Source organism: Manis pentadactyla, chromosome 4 (genome assembly GCF_030020395.1).
Source record: "Manis pentadactyla isolate mManPen7 chromosome 4, mManPen7.hap1, whole genome shotgun sequence".
In the NCBI taxonomy this organism is placed as follows: Eukaryota; Metazoa; Chordata; class Mammalia; order Pholidota; family Manidae; genus Manis; species Manis pentadactyla.
Genome location: NC_080022.1, coordinates 34190560 through 34209148, shown reverse-complemented (window position 1 = coordinate 34209148; position 18589 = coordinate 34190560). Strand labels below are relative to the sequence as shown.

The 18589-nt window shown below is 37.3% G+C and overlaps 1 protein-coding gene across 4 annotated transcripts in view; it reads right to left on the bottom strand.

Moving 5' to 3' along the window:
- The window catches only part of ST3GAL3 (ST3 beta-galactoside alpha-2,3-sialyltransferase 3), a 201144-nt gene that overhangs the window by 174473 nt on the left and 8082 nt on the right, over positions 1-18589 (bottom strand). For all 4 annotated transcript variants that reach the window (XM_036892928.2, XM_036892932.2, XM_036892930.2 and 1 more), the window contains exon 2: positions 5521-5665. In XM_036892928.2, coding sequence (XP_036748823.1) covers positions 5521-5635 — 115 coding nt within the window. In that variant the 5' untranslated portion in view covers positions 5636-5665. The remainder of the gene's footprint in view (positions 1-5520; positions 5666-18589) is intronic.

Here is an 18589-nt window from a genome sequence, read left to right as displayed (position 1 = left end):
CCTCCCATTCTTTGTGCAAGTGTTGCTATATCTTTTACTTCTACATTTGCTCTAAACCTGACATTACAGGGTTATTATTTTTGTTTAAGCAATTAATTGTCTTTTAAGCAAGTTATAAGAAATGAAAAAGAGTCTTTTATATCTGTCAGTTATTTATCATTTCCCGTGATCTTCATTTTTTCCTATAGATGTAAGTTTCCATCTAGTACTACTTCCCATTGGCCTGAGGGATATCCTTTAACACTTCTTGGAATGCAGTTCTCCTAGCAACAAATTCTCTTCTAACTTTTATTGAAAAGATAATTTCATCCTCATTTTGGAAGGATACCTTCATGAATTCTAGAATTCTGGGATGACAAGTTTTTAGTATTTTTTCTTTCAACAGTTTAAAAATCTTTCATTATGTTCTGACCTCTATTGTTTATGGTGAAAGGTCAGTGGTATTCCCCACCCCTGTATATAATGTTTACTTTTCTTTGTCTGTTTTCAAGATTTTCACTATATTTTTAGATTTCAGAAATTTGACTATGATGTAATTAGATTCTCCCTACAATATTTATCCTTCTTAGAGTTTGCTGAGCTTTCTTAGATCAGTAAGTCAGTGTTTTTCATGAAATTTAGTAAGCTTTCAACCATTTTCTTCAATTTGTTTTCTGCCCAATTCTCATGTGTAGTAGACAATTTTATACTGTCCCCACAGGTTCCTGAGGCTCTGTTTACTTTTCTCCAATATTTTTTCTTTCTATGGCTCAGTCTGGATAATTTCTATTGTACTCTCTTTAAGTTCACTGACTTCTGAAAAACCCAACCAATGTTAACAAAAATCTTCATTTCTGTTCCTATATTTTACAGTTGTAGAATTTGCTTTGGTTCTTTTTTATAGTTTTGATTTCTCTGCTGAGACTACTTATTGTTCACTGTATTTTCCTTTAATTCTTAAATTATTCATAATATCTACTTTACTAAGTCCAATATCTGGGCCATCTCATCTACAGAATTGTTTTTGTTTCTTGAATATGGATCACATTTTTCCTGTTTGTTTATGTCTAGTAACTTTTTATTGAACACTGGACATTACGGGTATTACATGTAGAAACTATAAATACTGTTGTCATCCTCAAAGACTGTTTTTATTTTAACAGGCACACCAATTATTGATTGACAACCCAGAACTTGTGTAGATGATTTTATGCTATGTTTAGTGTAGAGCTGAGGAAAGTCTATGGTATTTTTTACTTCTCTAACTTGACAGGATCCAACTTTAAAATCTTCCTTGCTGGGGCACAGTTTCAGGCCTTGTTAGGGTGAGTCTTCAGTAGATCTTACTCTACAGTGAGATCTTTATTCCTAAAGCATGGCCTTTCTGGTATCTCAGCTGGATGCCAGGGTGTTAAAGTACTAGTGAGATTTCTCCATTCTGGCAGGGCTATAATTTCAAAGTCCCTGGTACTTCCTTATCCCCAACACTGCTTGAGCCCTACTCTCACCCTGTAGCAATCGCCATCTATAAGGTTAAGCCTCAGGTACTTTTGCCTTATGCACATATAGCCCAGGCCTCAGCTACAGACTCACAAGAATTCCCCTCACAGACATCTGAGCCCCCTTCTCTGAACACTTGCCTACTCACAGTGACACCCCATCCCACAGATTCCAACGGTTTCATCTGCCCTAAACTCTGATCTTTGTCTCCTCAGCCTAGTGGAACCCCCACAGTCTGTTTAGATTCCAGCTCTCTGAACAGGGTTGGGACACTGTCCCCCAGGACAGAGCTGGGAAATGACAGAGATTACTTCATGAGTTTACCTTCTTTTAGGGGTTGAAATTTTACACTGCATATTGGCCACTGCTTGACAGGAGTTTGCTTCATTTATTTCATCCAGTTTTTCAGCGGTTAATAAAGGGAAGACTAACCTCTTGTCAGTTGTCAGTTACACCATTATCATTAGAAGCAGAGTGCCACCCTAAGCCACAGGCCAGCCTCTATTTCATTTTTAAGATGAAAAACTAAGAGTTGATATAATTTCCTATGTCTCTTTGTGCCCATTTCAACCATTTGCTGAAAAGACTGTCTTGCTCCACTGTATTGCCTTTGCTCCTCTGTCAAAATCAGCTGACTACATTTGCATTTCTGAGCTCTCCTCTGCTCCATTGATCTGTCTCTTCTTTCGCCAGTAGCACCCTGCCTTGACTACTCCAGCTTTATGGAAAGTCTTGAAGTCAGGCAATGCTAGTCTACCAACTGTGTTCTTCTTCTCCAATATTATGTCTATTAAGCTAAGTTCGATCGATCCTCCCCCAATATCAGATCCAAACTCCAATTTACTTGCCAGATGGTATTCTCTATAGCATTCAGGTCAATAATCAGATTTATAATCTCTCCAATTACGAACTTTGGTAAATACATGCAAGAACATAGAAGGAGTTGTCATATATTGATATATGTGGTAGTCTGAATTTTTACATGTACCATAACATAGAAAATTAATCCTAATCCTATTAAGTATTCATTTCAATGTATTCAATAAAATAAATATTAAAATAATAAAATATGTAAAACTTCCATGAAATGGGCCATAGGAATCAGATCTATTGATACAAGACAATTACCCAACTCTTATACAAGGCACTGACTTGAAAAAAGTATCAAAGCCAAAAGAAATAGTACTTTATCTCCATTTTGGAGATGAAGACACTGAAACACATCTAGCCTTTTAAAGAGGTTGATAACTAGACCAATCTCATACTTAAAGCCTTTCAGGTAAAGCATTTGACTCAAGTCCGGCAAGCCACATTTACTCTAAGCAGTGCAAAACAAAGCAGTTTGCATTCTTCTATGATATGCCCTGGGATTAATGAAATCATAAAATTTTCTATCTGGTAGGTATTCCATGTACCAATATGGTATTTCACACAGACCTCTCTTTTAGAACATAACACATTAAAATAGTTGTTTTATTTCTTTCTCACATTATAGGTTGACAGCATAAAGGTCTATGGTTAGCATATATCCAGTTTACACAGAACAGTACATAGACCATAATAGGAATGTACTGCTTATTGAATGAATAATAGTTTAATAATAAAAACTCAACCCCTCTCCTCCCACCATGAAGGAATTCCAATAGGTAATCTTGGTAAGTCATAAAAATATAAAAATTGTATACTTGGTAAGTATACAAAAAATAGTATACTTGGTATAAAAAATTAAGGAAAAATAATGTTAAAGACATTTATTTTTCAAACTTGGAAATGCCCTCTAATCTCCTCAGATGAAAAGTTCCTACTTCCAATACAGACATATACAGACACTCAATAAATTATTATTTTAATTTCATTATTATCACCATCACCATCAGTATTACTAAACCATAGCCTAAATTGTAATACTAGCAGTCATCTGGTTTGGGAAGCTCCTTCACCTTGACTTTGTTTACTGGGTAAAGGACCCATTTTTGACTTGGTAGGCCACTAGTGTTGGTCACATTATTCCACTCTCTGCTATTAACAGCACAGAAGATAATGTGCTATAGTAAGAAGGTCTAAACAACCTATTCAAAGCTAAATATCTACAAGGCTTGAGTCAGAAGAAAAATATATAGATAGTGGTTAGTCAGCTAACAACACAAGGGACAACAGATAACTATTAATAAACTACTGAAGCCCACAGCACCAGCAAACAGCACCATGTTACCTCCAACCTAAAAACCCCTTCATCATCTGGAGGACTTTCTCTCTTTGCCTTTCCTCATTTTCCTTCCCTATTCTTTCTCACCTCCCTTCTGATGCTCTTTACTATTTCTTCTGTGAGTCCCTCTCCTCTTTTTACCAATTAAAATACAGAATTAAATCCTATCCTTAGTATTTATTAGACTTTTCAAACTAATGGACAGAGGTTTTAAAGACAGAAAATCAAGATTCAATTCTAGTTCTCATGATTAGCTGTGTAACTTAGGTATATTAATTAAACTAAATACTTCAGTTTGCTCAACTGGAAAATAGGGATAATAACTGTATCTCCACATGGTTACAATAAGAAGTAAATTAAATTTATAAATTGTATAGCCTAAAATTGGACACATAAAAGGTCTTCCATAAAGTTAATGTCCTTCTCAACTTCTCTAGGAAAATATTATTTAATCCTTAGTTATGTTTTCTACAGGTCAGTAGCTCTTAACAGAAAAGAAGATCCCTATTTCTTACATATATTTCTGTTTTATGGCTATAGATGAATCCATCCATTATGGATACAGATCATGCCTCTACTACTTATTTTGCACTGCACTGACAGAAACACTCCTTATTCTGAGTAGTCTTAATTTAAAAAGTAAGTTGAAACTGAAAAATTTAAATAAACTCTGGAAACACAAAGTAGTGATAATTATAAGCCAAGCGTTTAAGAGGCACTTAAACATTCTATATAAAATAATAAAGGTATAACACTACATTTTAAAAATTGGCTTGAAACTGTTTCAGTAGTTCAGGCCATGTGAGAAATAAATGAGCCACTTCATAGACAGAGTTCCCATGTTAAGGTCTCAATACAAACACTAAGTCAATTGCCAATTGCCGCTTCCAACACATTTTAACCTCATATCTACAGACTGAGTCTACTCTCAAGTGAATTCTACATTCGTACCCAGTAGATGTTTATCAAAATAAAACTACTTCAGAGAAGAAACACTCTCTGGGAATCAGAACAGAATACCCAGTATTTCCTCCATGAAGCTCAGACAGCCATCAGGCAAAAGAACCAAAAAGAAAACTACTTATGTCACTGTGGAATACTTCAAGCTATAGCCAAGAAGAGAATGCCCGGTGCTGCTCAACACAAGCCTTTCAACTGTAAGCCTAAAACCACAACACAGTCAACACTGGGTGAATGAATCAAAACCACATCAGAGGGGTACGTGCAGTGATGAAAGCACTGCATAATACATGAGACCAAAGGTACAAATACAAGAAGTGGATTAGGAGTTACTGGTCAGGGAAAAAAAGCTAACCATTATTCTACTCAGGTACTAGTTCAGTACAGCAAAGCCTAAAATGATCAAGTAGACAAAACTTCTTTAGGGAAAATAAAACAACAGCAATATTAAATTGAAAACTGAAAATTCAAAGAAAAGATACAGAGAAATGCTTTAAGGGCAGAAGAAAACCAACTTCAATACCAAGCCATCAGGCAATAAATGGCAAATGGGAGCGGCAATATACTATAGTAGTTAAAAAGAACAACATTCAAGAACTAAAGGTACTGGTAGAGTTGGGGATTTTATTGAAGAACAGCACATTTGCATCGGGTTCATAAAAGGATCTGCCATGGCATGCAGTTTTTGAAAACATCAAAGCTCTCAACCTACAGCAACAAAAGTGGTAAGCAATTTCTAAACCTAAATCCTGAAATGTTGTCTTTACTCTCACTGCCCATCTTTGAAGAATATGAGAGCACTGCAGTCCCATGAAAACCCAGTAACTGATCTGCAACAGGCTTTCCTAGGGGTGGGCCAGTGGGACCATACTTACTGGAGTCCTCCCACTGGAGAAAATGTAGCTTCCATGCAGAATAATACAAAAATCCCAATACCAGAAAAAGGCAGAGGGCTAGCAGCAGATTGCGCACAAATACCAAGAGTCCCATCTTCACATGATTTACGATTTCCTACATGACCTAAAAAATAAAACAAAACAAAAAATTTATCTTAAAAGATAAAGCACACATTCACATACTCTACCTTAAAATAAGTATTTATAGGAGAATTTCCTAACAAAGAACAACCTAGAATCATAACATGGCATCCTCTAAACTGCACATCCCTGTCTCAAGGAACAGCTTCACCAGTCACTCTGGATCCAAGCCAGAAATCAGCAGTTTCCCTGAATCCCTTCTCTCCCTCATTTCCAACATTTTAATCTGTGTCCAAATTTTGGCAATAAAAATCGCCAAATAAATCTCAGATCATATCCTCTTCCACTGTATTCCCACAAAAAATCTCCTTGCCTCCAAATTTGCACTCTCACAAACCCATTTTCTGGACAGCAACAAGGAGTAGTCTGACATTACTTCCCTGCTTAAACCCCCTGCATCAGTATTATACTGCTGCTATAGCAAAGAACCACACGTTTTGCAGCTTAACACAACATGAATTTATTATCTCACAGTTCTATAAACCAAAAGTCTGGGTACAGTGTGGCTAACCAGGGTCCTCTGCATAGTCTCAAAACGCCAAAGCCAAAGGATCAGCAGGGCTATATTTCCTTCTGGAGGCTGCAAAGATGAACTCCCTGCCCAGCTCACTCAGGTTGTTGGCCACATTCAGTCCTTAGAGCTGTCAGGCAGTCCCGTGTTTCCTTGCTGGTTGTCAGACAGTCTTTGCTCCTACATTCCTTCTCATATTTTCCACATGGTCTCCCTTCAGCCAAGATAGGTTAAGTCCTTCTCACTCTGAATCTTGCCACTTTCCCCTTGTACCACATTTGCTTCCCCTTTCAGCCAAACTTCCTTGCTTTTGGGCTCATGTAATTATATTGGGCCCACCTGAATAATCCAGGATAATCTCCCCCATTTTAAGATCCATAGCCTTAATTTCATCTGCAAAGTCCCTTTTGCTATATAGGGTAACGTATTTACAGATGCCAGGGATCAGCTGTGTGGACACTTGGGGGCCATTCGGCTTTACACACCTTCTGTTAAATTCTCAATTCCTTTAGAATTAATTGCTCCTTGGAGTCCAGTAGCTTCTGTTGCACCCCTATTACTCTCCCCCAGCCTCTTTTGTGTCCTATGCTCGAGCCATTCTTCTATTCACTGAACATTGTCTTGTTGTTTCTCTCCTCAAGGCCTGTCTGGAACACATTCTCTGCCACCCAGTTATTTCACCAGCTGCACATTCTTTGATACTTGCTTAAATTAATATCAGCCAACAGGACTTCCCAGAATCACCCTTCTCACCCCAACTCAGATATCTTAGCCAGGAAGTAATATACAAGAAAGAAATTATGCATAAATATTACAAATGAAGTGATAAAAAGTTATAACTTGCATATTATATAAGGCCCAGAGAATCAACTGAAACATCATTAGAATAGGAAGTTCAATAAAATAGGTGATTATAAGACAAATTTTACAAAAATCACCAGCTTCTTAAAAACTATACCAGCAATAACCAGTTAGAAAATGTAAAGGGGAAAAATTACATTCATGATGGCAACAAAATCGATGAAATACCTAAAAATAAACTCAGGAGGAAATAGGTGAGATTTTTCCCAAAGGACATAAAAGATCTGAATAAAGTGACATAACAGGTTCCTAAGTGACAAGATTCAATATTGGAAATATGTCAGTTATCCTGAAACATCAGTTCTCTATAAATCAGTTCAACTCAAGGAAAGACCCATGATTTTTTTAACTTAAATCTAAAGTTAATCTGAAAATTTCATGCCCAAAAAGAGCCAGGCAATTTCTTTAAATGAAAAATAATGAGATGAAGATTTGCCTTATCAGATATCAAAACAAACTGAAAGCTATAATTATTAAGATAGATGGGTACTGGCAAAGGAGAAGGCAAATAGATCAATGGAACAGAACAGAGTCTAGCAATGAGCTCTCTTAATAGAGATAGATTAGATAAATACAGATATACATGTACACACACATACATGAATGAATTGACTTAATCTGTCTATATATACAAATTTACCCTACGATAAGCATAAATTTAAAAAAAAAGCATGACATGATACATAGCTGACTGTTGAAATGATTATCTGTAGAAATAGGATGGGATGATGGGAAGTCCTTTTCCCTTTATTTACTTTTGAATTAAATAAATTTGTTATAAGTCATAAGTATTGCCTCAAAGATTTTTTAATATTAAAAAAAACAAACAACACGAGGGTATTATGCTCAGTGAAATAAGCCAGGCAGAAAAAGACAAATATCAAATGATTTCACTCATCTGTGGAGTATAAGAACAAAGAAAAAACTGAAGGAACAAAACAGCAGCAGAATCACAGAACCCAAGAATAGACTAACAGCTACCAAAGGGAAAGGAACTGGGGAGGATGGGTGGGAAGGAAGGGGCAAAAAAAGGGGGGGGCACTACTATTAGCAAACATAATGTAGCGGTGGGGGGCACTGGGAGAGCTGTACAACACAGAGAAGACAAGTAGTGACTCTATAGCATCTTACTACGCTGATGGACAGTGACTGTAATGGGGTATGTGGGGGAGACTTGGTGATGGGGGGAGTCAAGTAAACATAATGTTCCTCATGTAATTGTAGATTAATGATACCAAAAAATAAAAATAAAAACCTCCAAAATAAATAAATAAAATAATAAAATAATAAAAAATAAAAAACAAACAACACATTGTAGAACTGTAAACTGGTAGACTTAGGAACAAATCGGAAGTATCTATTGAAATTTGCAACATTCATACATCTTGACCCAGCATTTCTATTTCTATGACTTTTTCCTAATGCAACATGACAACAAATATTTTAAAAGATATGTACATGAATGTTCATTAGTAACACTGATTAGAAGAGCAAAATACAAAAATTCAAATGGGGAACCAGATGGATAAATTATGGTATGTCTACACAGTGCTATCATTGAGGTTTGGGCAGGAAACAGCACACACAATGGAATTAACCAAAGGAAGTTAATAACAGGATTTTTTTGCAGCTGTGTGAGTAGGGTTAAAGGGACCCACTAGAGGTGGTAAAGTAATTAGGGACTATTAACAGCAGGAAGCCATTCCCACCTTTGAGGTGAAAGGGCAAGGAGACTGAAGCGTGGTCCTTGGACCCAACAAGAGCTGTCTGAGATGAGAGGACAGCCAGCAGGGAGTGGCCACAGGAAAGCACAGCAGCTACTAGAGCCACAGCAAAGAACAGAGGGGTGATAATAAACACTCTGCCTTTTCTCCCCATTTGCCCTCCGCTCTTTGTGGGTGCCTTTTACCAGCTGATCCCAACTGAAAGCCAGAGGGCAAGGAAGCCCAGTTGACGCAGTTCTTAGAGGTCAGCCACCAGCACAGAGAAAAGAAGGTGGATAGTGGATCGATGAGGGCAGAATAACAAGTGTAGGCTGTGACGCACAGTTAGAAAGAATGAGGCACACCTGTATGTCCTGACATGGAAAAATGTCTAGACCACACTGCCAAGTGAAAAAAATATCCAATTGTAGAAGAGTAATGTGTGTGTATGTATGTATAGCCACAGATTGGTGGTAGCAAATAAGGACAACAGTCACATTTAAAATTAAGGTTAAGTATTAAATACATACTTAAAAGAATATGCACCAAACTCTTGACAATAATTATCTCTAAAGAGAGAGTTTGAAGAGGGTGTTTTTCAAAATCTATTTATTTGCATGTTTACTTTTACTTTTAATTTTTATATTTATGTAAGTAACAAACGCACAGTTTCCAAAGTGAAATAGAAACTGAAGACTTGCATTTTCAGCAACACAAAGGACTATGTATCCTGCCCAATGCTCCCATTGAAAAAACAAAAAAGGTATTGAGGATAAGGCAGGGATACGCAGCCTGCCTACAAAAGGCAGGTGGTTCTTCAAAAGCCTTTTCTTTCCTCTTCAAAAGGGACTAAAGCAGCTGGTACCAGCCCCCTGCCCTTCTTTCTGTCCTGAATACAGCCATGATGTCTGAACTGGCACAGGGACTGAGACCTAGGGCTTTGGCAAACACACAACCGCCAGTCAGACAACAGATTTTTCCCATTCATTCAAAAAATATGACAGTGAGAAAAGGAAAAGGATCTTCAAGAGAAGAGGTAAAACAAACATCCCAAAGAGGAAACTAATTTCCAAAAGCAGATGACATAAAAAAGCAGCAAGTAAGAGCTAAAAATTAGCCCAAACCTCCAAGACAAAGAGGAGGAAAACACCTCAAGATTCTGAAAGACATGAAATTCCAAACTCACTGCTAGGACAGAGGCTTGACAATACACACTAGTGATGACACCACAGGGGAAAAACAGACACTCTCATACATTGCTGTGGTGGCAGGGATTTGGCAAAGTATAATAAAATGACACATGCTTTTACCCTTTAGCCCCATAACCTCACTTCTAAGAAACTATTCCAAAGATACACTGACAAAAATATGAAAAGACTTATGCATCTGGCTATTTACTACCACACTATTTGTAATACAAGAAAGTGAGTTCTCCAGCAGGGGATGAATAAACTAATCCTCCACAAAATGAAGGATTATGCAGCCATAAAAATGAACTCTCTCCATCTTTCTCTCTGAATAATTTAATCTGAAAGCCATTAGACTTCAGGGGCCAAGCAAAGTAGACACATAAACCTGGAATGAGGGGAGGGGGATGGGCATTGGGCCATTGTGAGGGGCCAGGGGGTATGGCAACAGCTGATACGGGGATTGACCAAATAAATAAATACATTGAGTCTAACAAGAGCCAGATTTCTCCGTGATGGAGAAGGGAATTTCAAGTACAGAGAGGGAAATACTAGAACAAATCCTCAGGGCTGTACTGGAATTGAAGTCATCAGTGTGAACTGATGGTTTTCAATAAACAAAGATATAAAAATAAATATAGATGTGGACAGTGTGTATGTCTTCATGTGTATACACACACATGTTCCTGGACTCTGTTCACTGCAAAGGGCCTGGCAGCAGTCATATCCCATTAGCAATGAGCACATCTGGTGCCTAGATCTTGATTTTAAAACATCATTCTCCACCAACAGGGAGCAGAAACGCTTGAAAGAATGACTGATTTCAGGGCTGAAGTAGAGAAAGTACACAATAAGCCTGGATCATTTATTAGCCTGAGAGAAGGAAAATGTTCTGAGTGAGAACATGTCAAAAAGGAAAAAAGCAGCAGCTTTCTCACAGGGCTCCTAATGGCCAGATCTGGAGTGATTTGGATGGATAATTACAGATTATAACCCATTAAAGTAAGAATCTAATAAATGAGAGGAGAAAGCTCCTCCTTAGAATGGAATGACAATAGATACAGAAGGAATAATGTAACTAGAAAATCACCATTTAGTAGCCATTTTAGTAATAAGTCAGCTAAGAAACATCAAGGGATGTTAAAATTAGTGGATAAAATTTTGAAATGGACAGAGAGGGACAGAGGAGTTTTACAGTGGAGAAATCTGATACAACCATAAGCTGAAGGATATATGGGAGTCCTTTGTAATATTTTTGCAACTTTTTTGTAAGCCTCAAGTTATTTCAAAATTAAAAGTTTAAAAACAAAGTTTTAAACTAAATGCTCAAACAAATGTTCAAAAAACATCCAAAAAAAAAAAACATCCAAGTGATAATAGGGGGAGTCTAGTAGCCATAATGTTGTTCAAGTAATTGTACATTAACAATACCAAAATAAATAAATAAATAAATAAAAACATCCAAGTGAGAAATTATGCAGCCACTTGAGATGTTGTTTATGAAAAAATTTTAATGAGTTGGGGAAATGCTTATGATATAGTATTGAATGAAAAAAGATACAAGTAGTGTACAGTCAACCAAAAACAGATAAAGACTAGAATAAAACATTAAAACACTAACAGTAGATTTATGCTGAGAATTTTTCTGTCTGTGGGAGCACATTTGGCCTCCCCATACAGCCATAAAAAAGCAGGCAGGAAAAGAGCTGCAGATGCCCTCACAATAAGCTCTTTTCAGCACATAGAGGGAATGCAGCAATCTGGACTTATCCCCTCCTCCTATATTCATTTTATCTCAGAGAAGGAGATTATCTCTCTTCTGTCCAGAGCTAACACAACAAACACTAAGTGCCAGGGATTATGCAAAGCAAGAGAGGACACTAAGACAATCAAACTCAGACCCTGCCCTAGAGGAGTCTGTCTGACTTCCTACTTCCATCCATTCTTCAGCCCATAATGATCTGATCTGGCTTCCAAACCTGTCACTCAGTAAATTTACCACTAACGTCTTAACTGCCAAATCCACTGGACACTAACTACAGTCCTCCCATGACTGGACCTTTCTACAGCATCTGAAACAGAGGCAGTACAACATGGTGATGAGCCCTTTCTCTGCCTTTTTTGCCTAGCACAGTTAACCCATCTTTTAGGACTCTGTTCAAGTCTTACCTCCTTCAGGGAGCTTTCCTTAATCATAGCCCCACACTACAGCTGCCTGTGCTCCCCCAAGTCCCATGCTTACCTCTATCATACCCTTATAAAACATCCTATTTAGTCTCTGCAAAGACTTAACATATAATTTGACAGCAGAATCTATAACATATCTGTGAAGCATCTGCATTTAACAGCATAGCACCTACTACATAGTAACACTTAAGAAGTGTTTAAAAATTAAGTAAATTGATGTTTCTAATTATATGCCAATTCTAGACATAACTTGTACACATCCCAAAAAGTAATTTACACTGAAGTGTGTGTATGTGTATGTGTATATGTATATGTGTGTATATATATATATATATATATATATATATATATATGTATTCTAAATGCAGAAAGAAGCTTGGGGCACTGAGATTTTCTTAATTTTTCACTCTGCAGACATCCCAAGGCAATCTCATTCCACTTCTGAGATTTCACCTACCACCATTATGTTGATTATCTCAAACTTTATGTATTCTTTCTAGATAACTCTTCTTTGTTCCATGTCCACTTGTCTAAGTTCCTACTCTGTATCATCATCTAGATGTTTCACAGATGTCTCAGACTTCCCCTATAAACCTCCTCTTTACCCACTGTTCTTTAGCTCCATAAAAGGCAACACCTTCATGGATCCTTCTATTGGAAAACTGGAAATTATCCTCAGCACAACCCTCCTTCTCACTTTCACCCTCCACAAAGAATCAGCCACTAAGTCCTATGAATTCTACCTCTTTACATACTTGTTGAATCTATCCATCCCTCCATCTTTACTGCCATCATCCTATCTCAAGTCACTGTAATCTTCCACTTGACTACTATTAGCCTCTAATAAGCCTCCCATATCTAATCTTGATCTTTTCCAGTTCATTCTTCAACTAGCAGCCAATGTGGCTTTATTTCACTCCCATACTTAAACTTTGTAAAGTTCCCATGATCTTTAGTGTAAAGTCAGAACCCCCTTAGCAAGGCTTGTAAGACTGCATGACCTGGCCCCTGCGCACCTCTCCTTACCTCTTGCCATCTCTTACGTCCTCACCTTTGAGTCTACGGCACTGAACATCTTTCAATGTTTTGAACTCACCATGCTCTCTCCTAGCGCCAGACTAAAACCTTCTTGATCCTACCACTTCATCTAGTCACTTCCACTCGGCCTTTAAGTCTCAGCTTCAAGGTTAATTATGCAGAGAAGCCTTACCTGTCTCCACACTTCAGGTTAGGTCTCCCTATTATAAATTCCCACAGCATTTGTATCTCCCCATCCTGTTATGTAGTGCACTTATAATCTCATAAGTATTTACAGTAATTTGTTTAACATATATATTTTGGCTAATGCAGGCAGGAAACATGTCTAATTTGTTCACCATTGTATCACCAGTACTCAAAATCTACCTGCTTAGTGACTGAATATTCAGTCAAGTATAGTATACTCAAAAAAAAAAACATACAAAAGGTACGGAAAGCTAGGTTATTTTATTAGGCATAAAAAGAAAATTATATAAAAATTTGAACTTGCTGAGACAAACTGCACCAAACTACTGTCATTCATAAAACACTCTATAATATGGTTATTTTCTGAACTGTACCTGGCAACAATTTTTAGTCTGAAATGTCAGAGTTTCGCTGACCTTCAAATATCAACCATAATGGATATGAACTCAAGCGTGATGAAATTACACAGAGCAAAAGACACAAAGTATTTCCTGAGCATGTCTCCTGTGACTATTTTTGAGGCAAGCTAATTAGAAGTCAGTAGGTACTATTATTATTGAGCTTCCCAAACAAGTTACTGAAGAGCCCATCAATTTTTTAAACGTTTTTGCTGAATGCACACCTCCTATTCAGACCTTATGCATGACTAAGTAGATTTAACTAGTTAATATGCAATATATTCAGTTATTCTATGCAGAATTGTGCATTTTCTAACTGCAGGTCAATGTGAGGGATAAGATAATTAATATTGCCAATATTCATATAGCAGTTACTAAGGACCAACCACAGTTCTAAGAGTTTGGTATGATTTAACTCACTGAATCTTCTCAACAATCCTATCATCCCATTACATAGAGAAGAAACTGAGGCACAAAGAAGTTAAATTATCTTGTCTAAGATCATAGAAACAGTAAGTGGCAGAACCAGGATTCAAATCCAATGATCTGGCCTCACTCATATAACTTTTTCAGTTTAAGAGGCCATACAGTGTATCAGAACAATAAAAAGGAATCTGTACAGTATCTAAAAAAAAAAAATACTGCAACAAAAGTGAAAGAAGAGAATAGGGAGGGTCTGGTGGGAGTATGGTAGATGAAGACAACACAACAGGAAAAAATTTTGTCAGAGAACACATAAAGATTGTTAACAAAGGTTCTTCCAGCCCCACCCATTTGCAAATAGCTCTAGAAAACAAGAGCTAACTAAGAGCAGAGATTAAAGTGGGCACTCAGAGAAGAAATAGTAAAACAACATTTTTAAATAAAATAAAATGAGCAATCAGGAAAAGTGAACAAAGAAAAATAACACCATTACAAAAACAAAAGCCTCAATAGACAAGAACAAAGTGGACATTGCTTAAAATACAGTAAGAGTCGCTTAGGCCATGTAGCACTTCATGGGCAAGGTAAAATAAAAAAGAATAAAAAACTTAAAGGGATTACTAAAACAGACAAAAACAAAACAAACATCAAAACAAAAACATGCAGCAATAGTAGCCTTAGGTCCAGCATAAGAATAATTGGTATCTGAAAAAGAGAACCAAGCAAATGCAGCCAAAAAAAGATTTGTAAAAATGGATAATTAGAGAGAGCTGGGCAGAGGGCAAATTAGCTCAAAGATAGTGTCATGGTTCTCCAACCCAAAATAGCCAAGGTGGCAAGGATAACCTGAGAATCTCCAAAGGGGATTAAAAAGCTCAGGTATGCTGAGTTCCCAATTACCCATTGTGTGGGTTCAGATCTACTGCCTCTTAGCTCCAAATTGATCACTTTTTGCTTGCTCTGTAAAAATGGATCTGAGCCCTTTAAGAATTTTCCTTTGTTAAAGGAAATGGTGAAGGAAATGCCAGGTGGCATGATGTATGTCACGCTTTGTCAGCAGAGGATGCTAGGGAGCCACTGCAGAAGGAAAAGGGTTTTGCTTCTGGGATCCAGCGTGTTCCTCTTTGTCAGCTCCTGTAGACCACACATGGCTTTTCCAGTGCCCAGCAGTCAGCAATAAGCAGCAGCTGACAGCTTCCCTCAGCAACTCTCCTGGGCAGTTTTGTAGCAGAGGGCCTCTAGTTCTTTCCCCAGAACCCAAGATGGCATACTGACACATACTTATGACAAGTTCCAGAGAGCAGATTTCCAGCAAATTCCAACATGCAGCATCACAACAACTCATCTGCTATTTATTGAGCAATGGTCATAGGCACACCACCAAAGTCTGGATCACAGCCTGTGGTGGGTGTGGAGTGGGGTAAGAGCTCTTCATTGAGCACTCTATCTTAGCCCTAGGGCAGTGGCTGTTCCTTATATCTGTTACTTCTGTATTCTTTAGAGTTCTGTTTACCTCTTTTTAACAGCTTTATTAAGATGTCACATAACATACAATTCACCCATTCAAAGTATACATTTTAATGGTTTTTAGTATTTCGACAGTTATATACAAGCATCACCACAATTTCAGAACATTTCCATCACCTCCAAAAATGATACCCAGCACCTCTTAGCTGTCACCCACCCCCAAACCCTCCCATTCTCCCAGTCCTAAGCAACCACTAATCTACTTTTATCTGTAGAATAAGCAAATGCATACAGACATTTTATATAAATGGAGTCATACAATAATGTGGTCCTCTGTCACAGGCTTCTTTCACTTTGCATAATGTTTTTAAGGTTCATGCATGTTGTAGCATGTATTGATATTTCATTTCTTTTTATTCCCAAATAACATTCCATCATATGGACATACATATTTTATTTATCCACTTGTCAGCTGATGGACGTTTGGACTGTTTCCACTTCTTGGATGAATAATGCTGATATGAACATTCATGTACAAGTTTTTGTATGGACATAAGTTTTAATTTCCCTTGGGTATACATCTAGGAATGGACTTGGGTACATACCTAGGACTGAAATATACCTATGTCATGTGGTAACCCTACGTTTACCCGTTTTAGGAAATGCCAGACTGTTTTCCAAAGTAGGTGTAGATTTACGTTCCCACCAGTAATACATGAGAATTCTAAATTTCCCACACCTGTGTCAACACTTGTTATTATCTGTTGTTACTTTTTTATTATGGCCATCCTACTAGGAGTGAACAAAGCAAAAGGAAAAAAAGATATGCAAAAATAGATAATTAGAGAGAGCTAGGCTGACAGCAAGTATGTCAGTGTGGTTTTGCTTTGCATTCTCCTAAGGGCTAATGATGCCGAGCATCTTTCCATGCACTTATTGCATTAGTTCTTACTAATTTCATGTTAATCCAATTCCCTGTTATAGTTAATGATTCTTACATTAAGCTTTCCCTGCTCAAAGCACCATGTGATTTCTCTCTCCTAATTGGACCAGACTCCTCTAAATGGGCAGTCAGTGACTTTTTAAGTAGAAATTAGGTATCTATGAAGGTTTTAAAACTAGAAGACATAAGAGGAAAGCTGAAAGATACTTTGTCTGTGGTCAGATGCTCCCTTCAGAAGTAGATGAGAAAAAGCCTAGAGGAGGGTGGTAAAAATCCAAGGGAACAAAACTTACAGTTTCACATGTTTTAGTTTTCATTTTTACCAAGAGAAAAAAAAAACCTTTTTTAATAGAAGCTGTTAAGGTTTGGTTTTATTGGGGTTTTGCTTGTTTGTTTTAGTAGTGTTCAGAGGACAAGGTTCTAGACATAATTCTTTTATTTGGAAAAGGTGATTTTGATGTAGAAGATTTAAAATGCTGAATGCAGTCAGTTTTGAAGAAATTCAACTGGAATGTTTGAAAAGATGACCTTCATTTGCCTGGGCCAACTGAGATAAAAGGGTGGGCACTGGTGTTGAAGGTGGTTGGCGATAAATATATCCAGAAAACTGGAAACAGAAAATTATAGCACAAAAGCAGTCAGAAATAATACATAAATGTATGGGCAGGGCTGTGTTCCAAGAAAAAACCTGCAGGCCTGTTTGCTATATGTTGTGTATGGACACATAATGTAGAAAAAGCATAAAAACATGTAAGGGAATTTTAAAACTTTTAAATTCAAGATAGTGTTTTGTCTGGTGAAAGAGTAAGGAGCCTAGGAAGAAGTACACAGGAAATGGAATGTTCTGTTTCTTAAAAAAAAAAAAAAGAAACTGAAGCAATATGGCATATTAAGATTTAGTGGTAGGTATCATTATATTGTTTTGTTCTTGTATATGTAAAATATATCATTAGAAAATACTAGGTAAATACTCCCTTTCATTGCTATCATTTCTCTGAGACTTCAGATGTCTCAGGCCTATGTAGTAGTTCCATATTGTTGATCTGCCATATCTTAAAAAAACAATGCAAGGAAAGAAATGTAATATTGCAGAATAACTATGCTGGAACTATGCCATCTTATCAGTCCAGGCAGAAGCCATTATTAGGCAACTGAGTACAACACTAGGAATACGCAGTGTGGTACCTGCCCTCCAGAGCAGTGTCCTGCATGCAGTTAAAGTATAAACAAAGTACAGGCATTATGAGATGATGGCAAGAATAACTGTCTGTAAGGCTTAGGAAAAGCTTCCGTGAAGGAGTTGAAATTAAAAGTGCAGGAGGGGTTTTAGATGCCATTCTAAGGAGTCTGAAATTCACCCCATTGGCAATGGAGAGCCACTTCAGGGATTAGGTAGAGAAATGACAGATTCACATTTGAGAAAGATCACTTGAGCAGCAATATGAAGGTTAGCCTGGAGAAGGCAGGGCCAAGAGCAAGAGGAGGCTGTTCTAATAGCCTAGGCCATTTCCCTTCAGCGAGTACATATGTGTCAAAGGGTACTCAGAATGATTCACCGAGGCAGCAGAATAAAACACCAGACCCCCTATTTATAAACTTTTCACATATTTAATTTTGATTGATGCTAGTGTCCTCACACAATCCCTGTTGTCAGCCATCTTACAGCACAGAAGGTTCAGGAGGAATCTTCAAGGAGTGTGGAAGCTCCACAGCATGGGGGTAGTGATACCATCATATACTCACTTGCTTCATGATGCAGTGCTGTTTATGCATTACAAAGTGACATCAATGTGGTTAATTTAATAAAAGCTTGATCTTTTAAGTAGTATTATAACTAAACTTAACAATGAGATGGTAATCATAAAACTCTTGTAACTCAAGAAGTTCTGTGTTATCATCTGGGCAAATACACATAAGATTTCTGGAACATAAGGGGCAGTTGTATTTTTTTCTGGTGTTCCAAGTTTGCTGACTTTTTCTGGAATGGCAAATGTCTGTTTGCA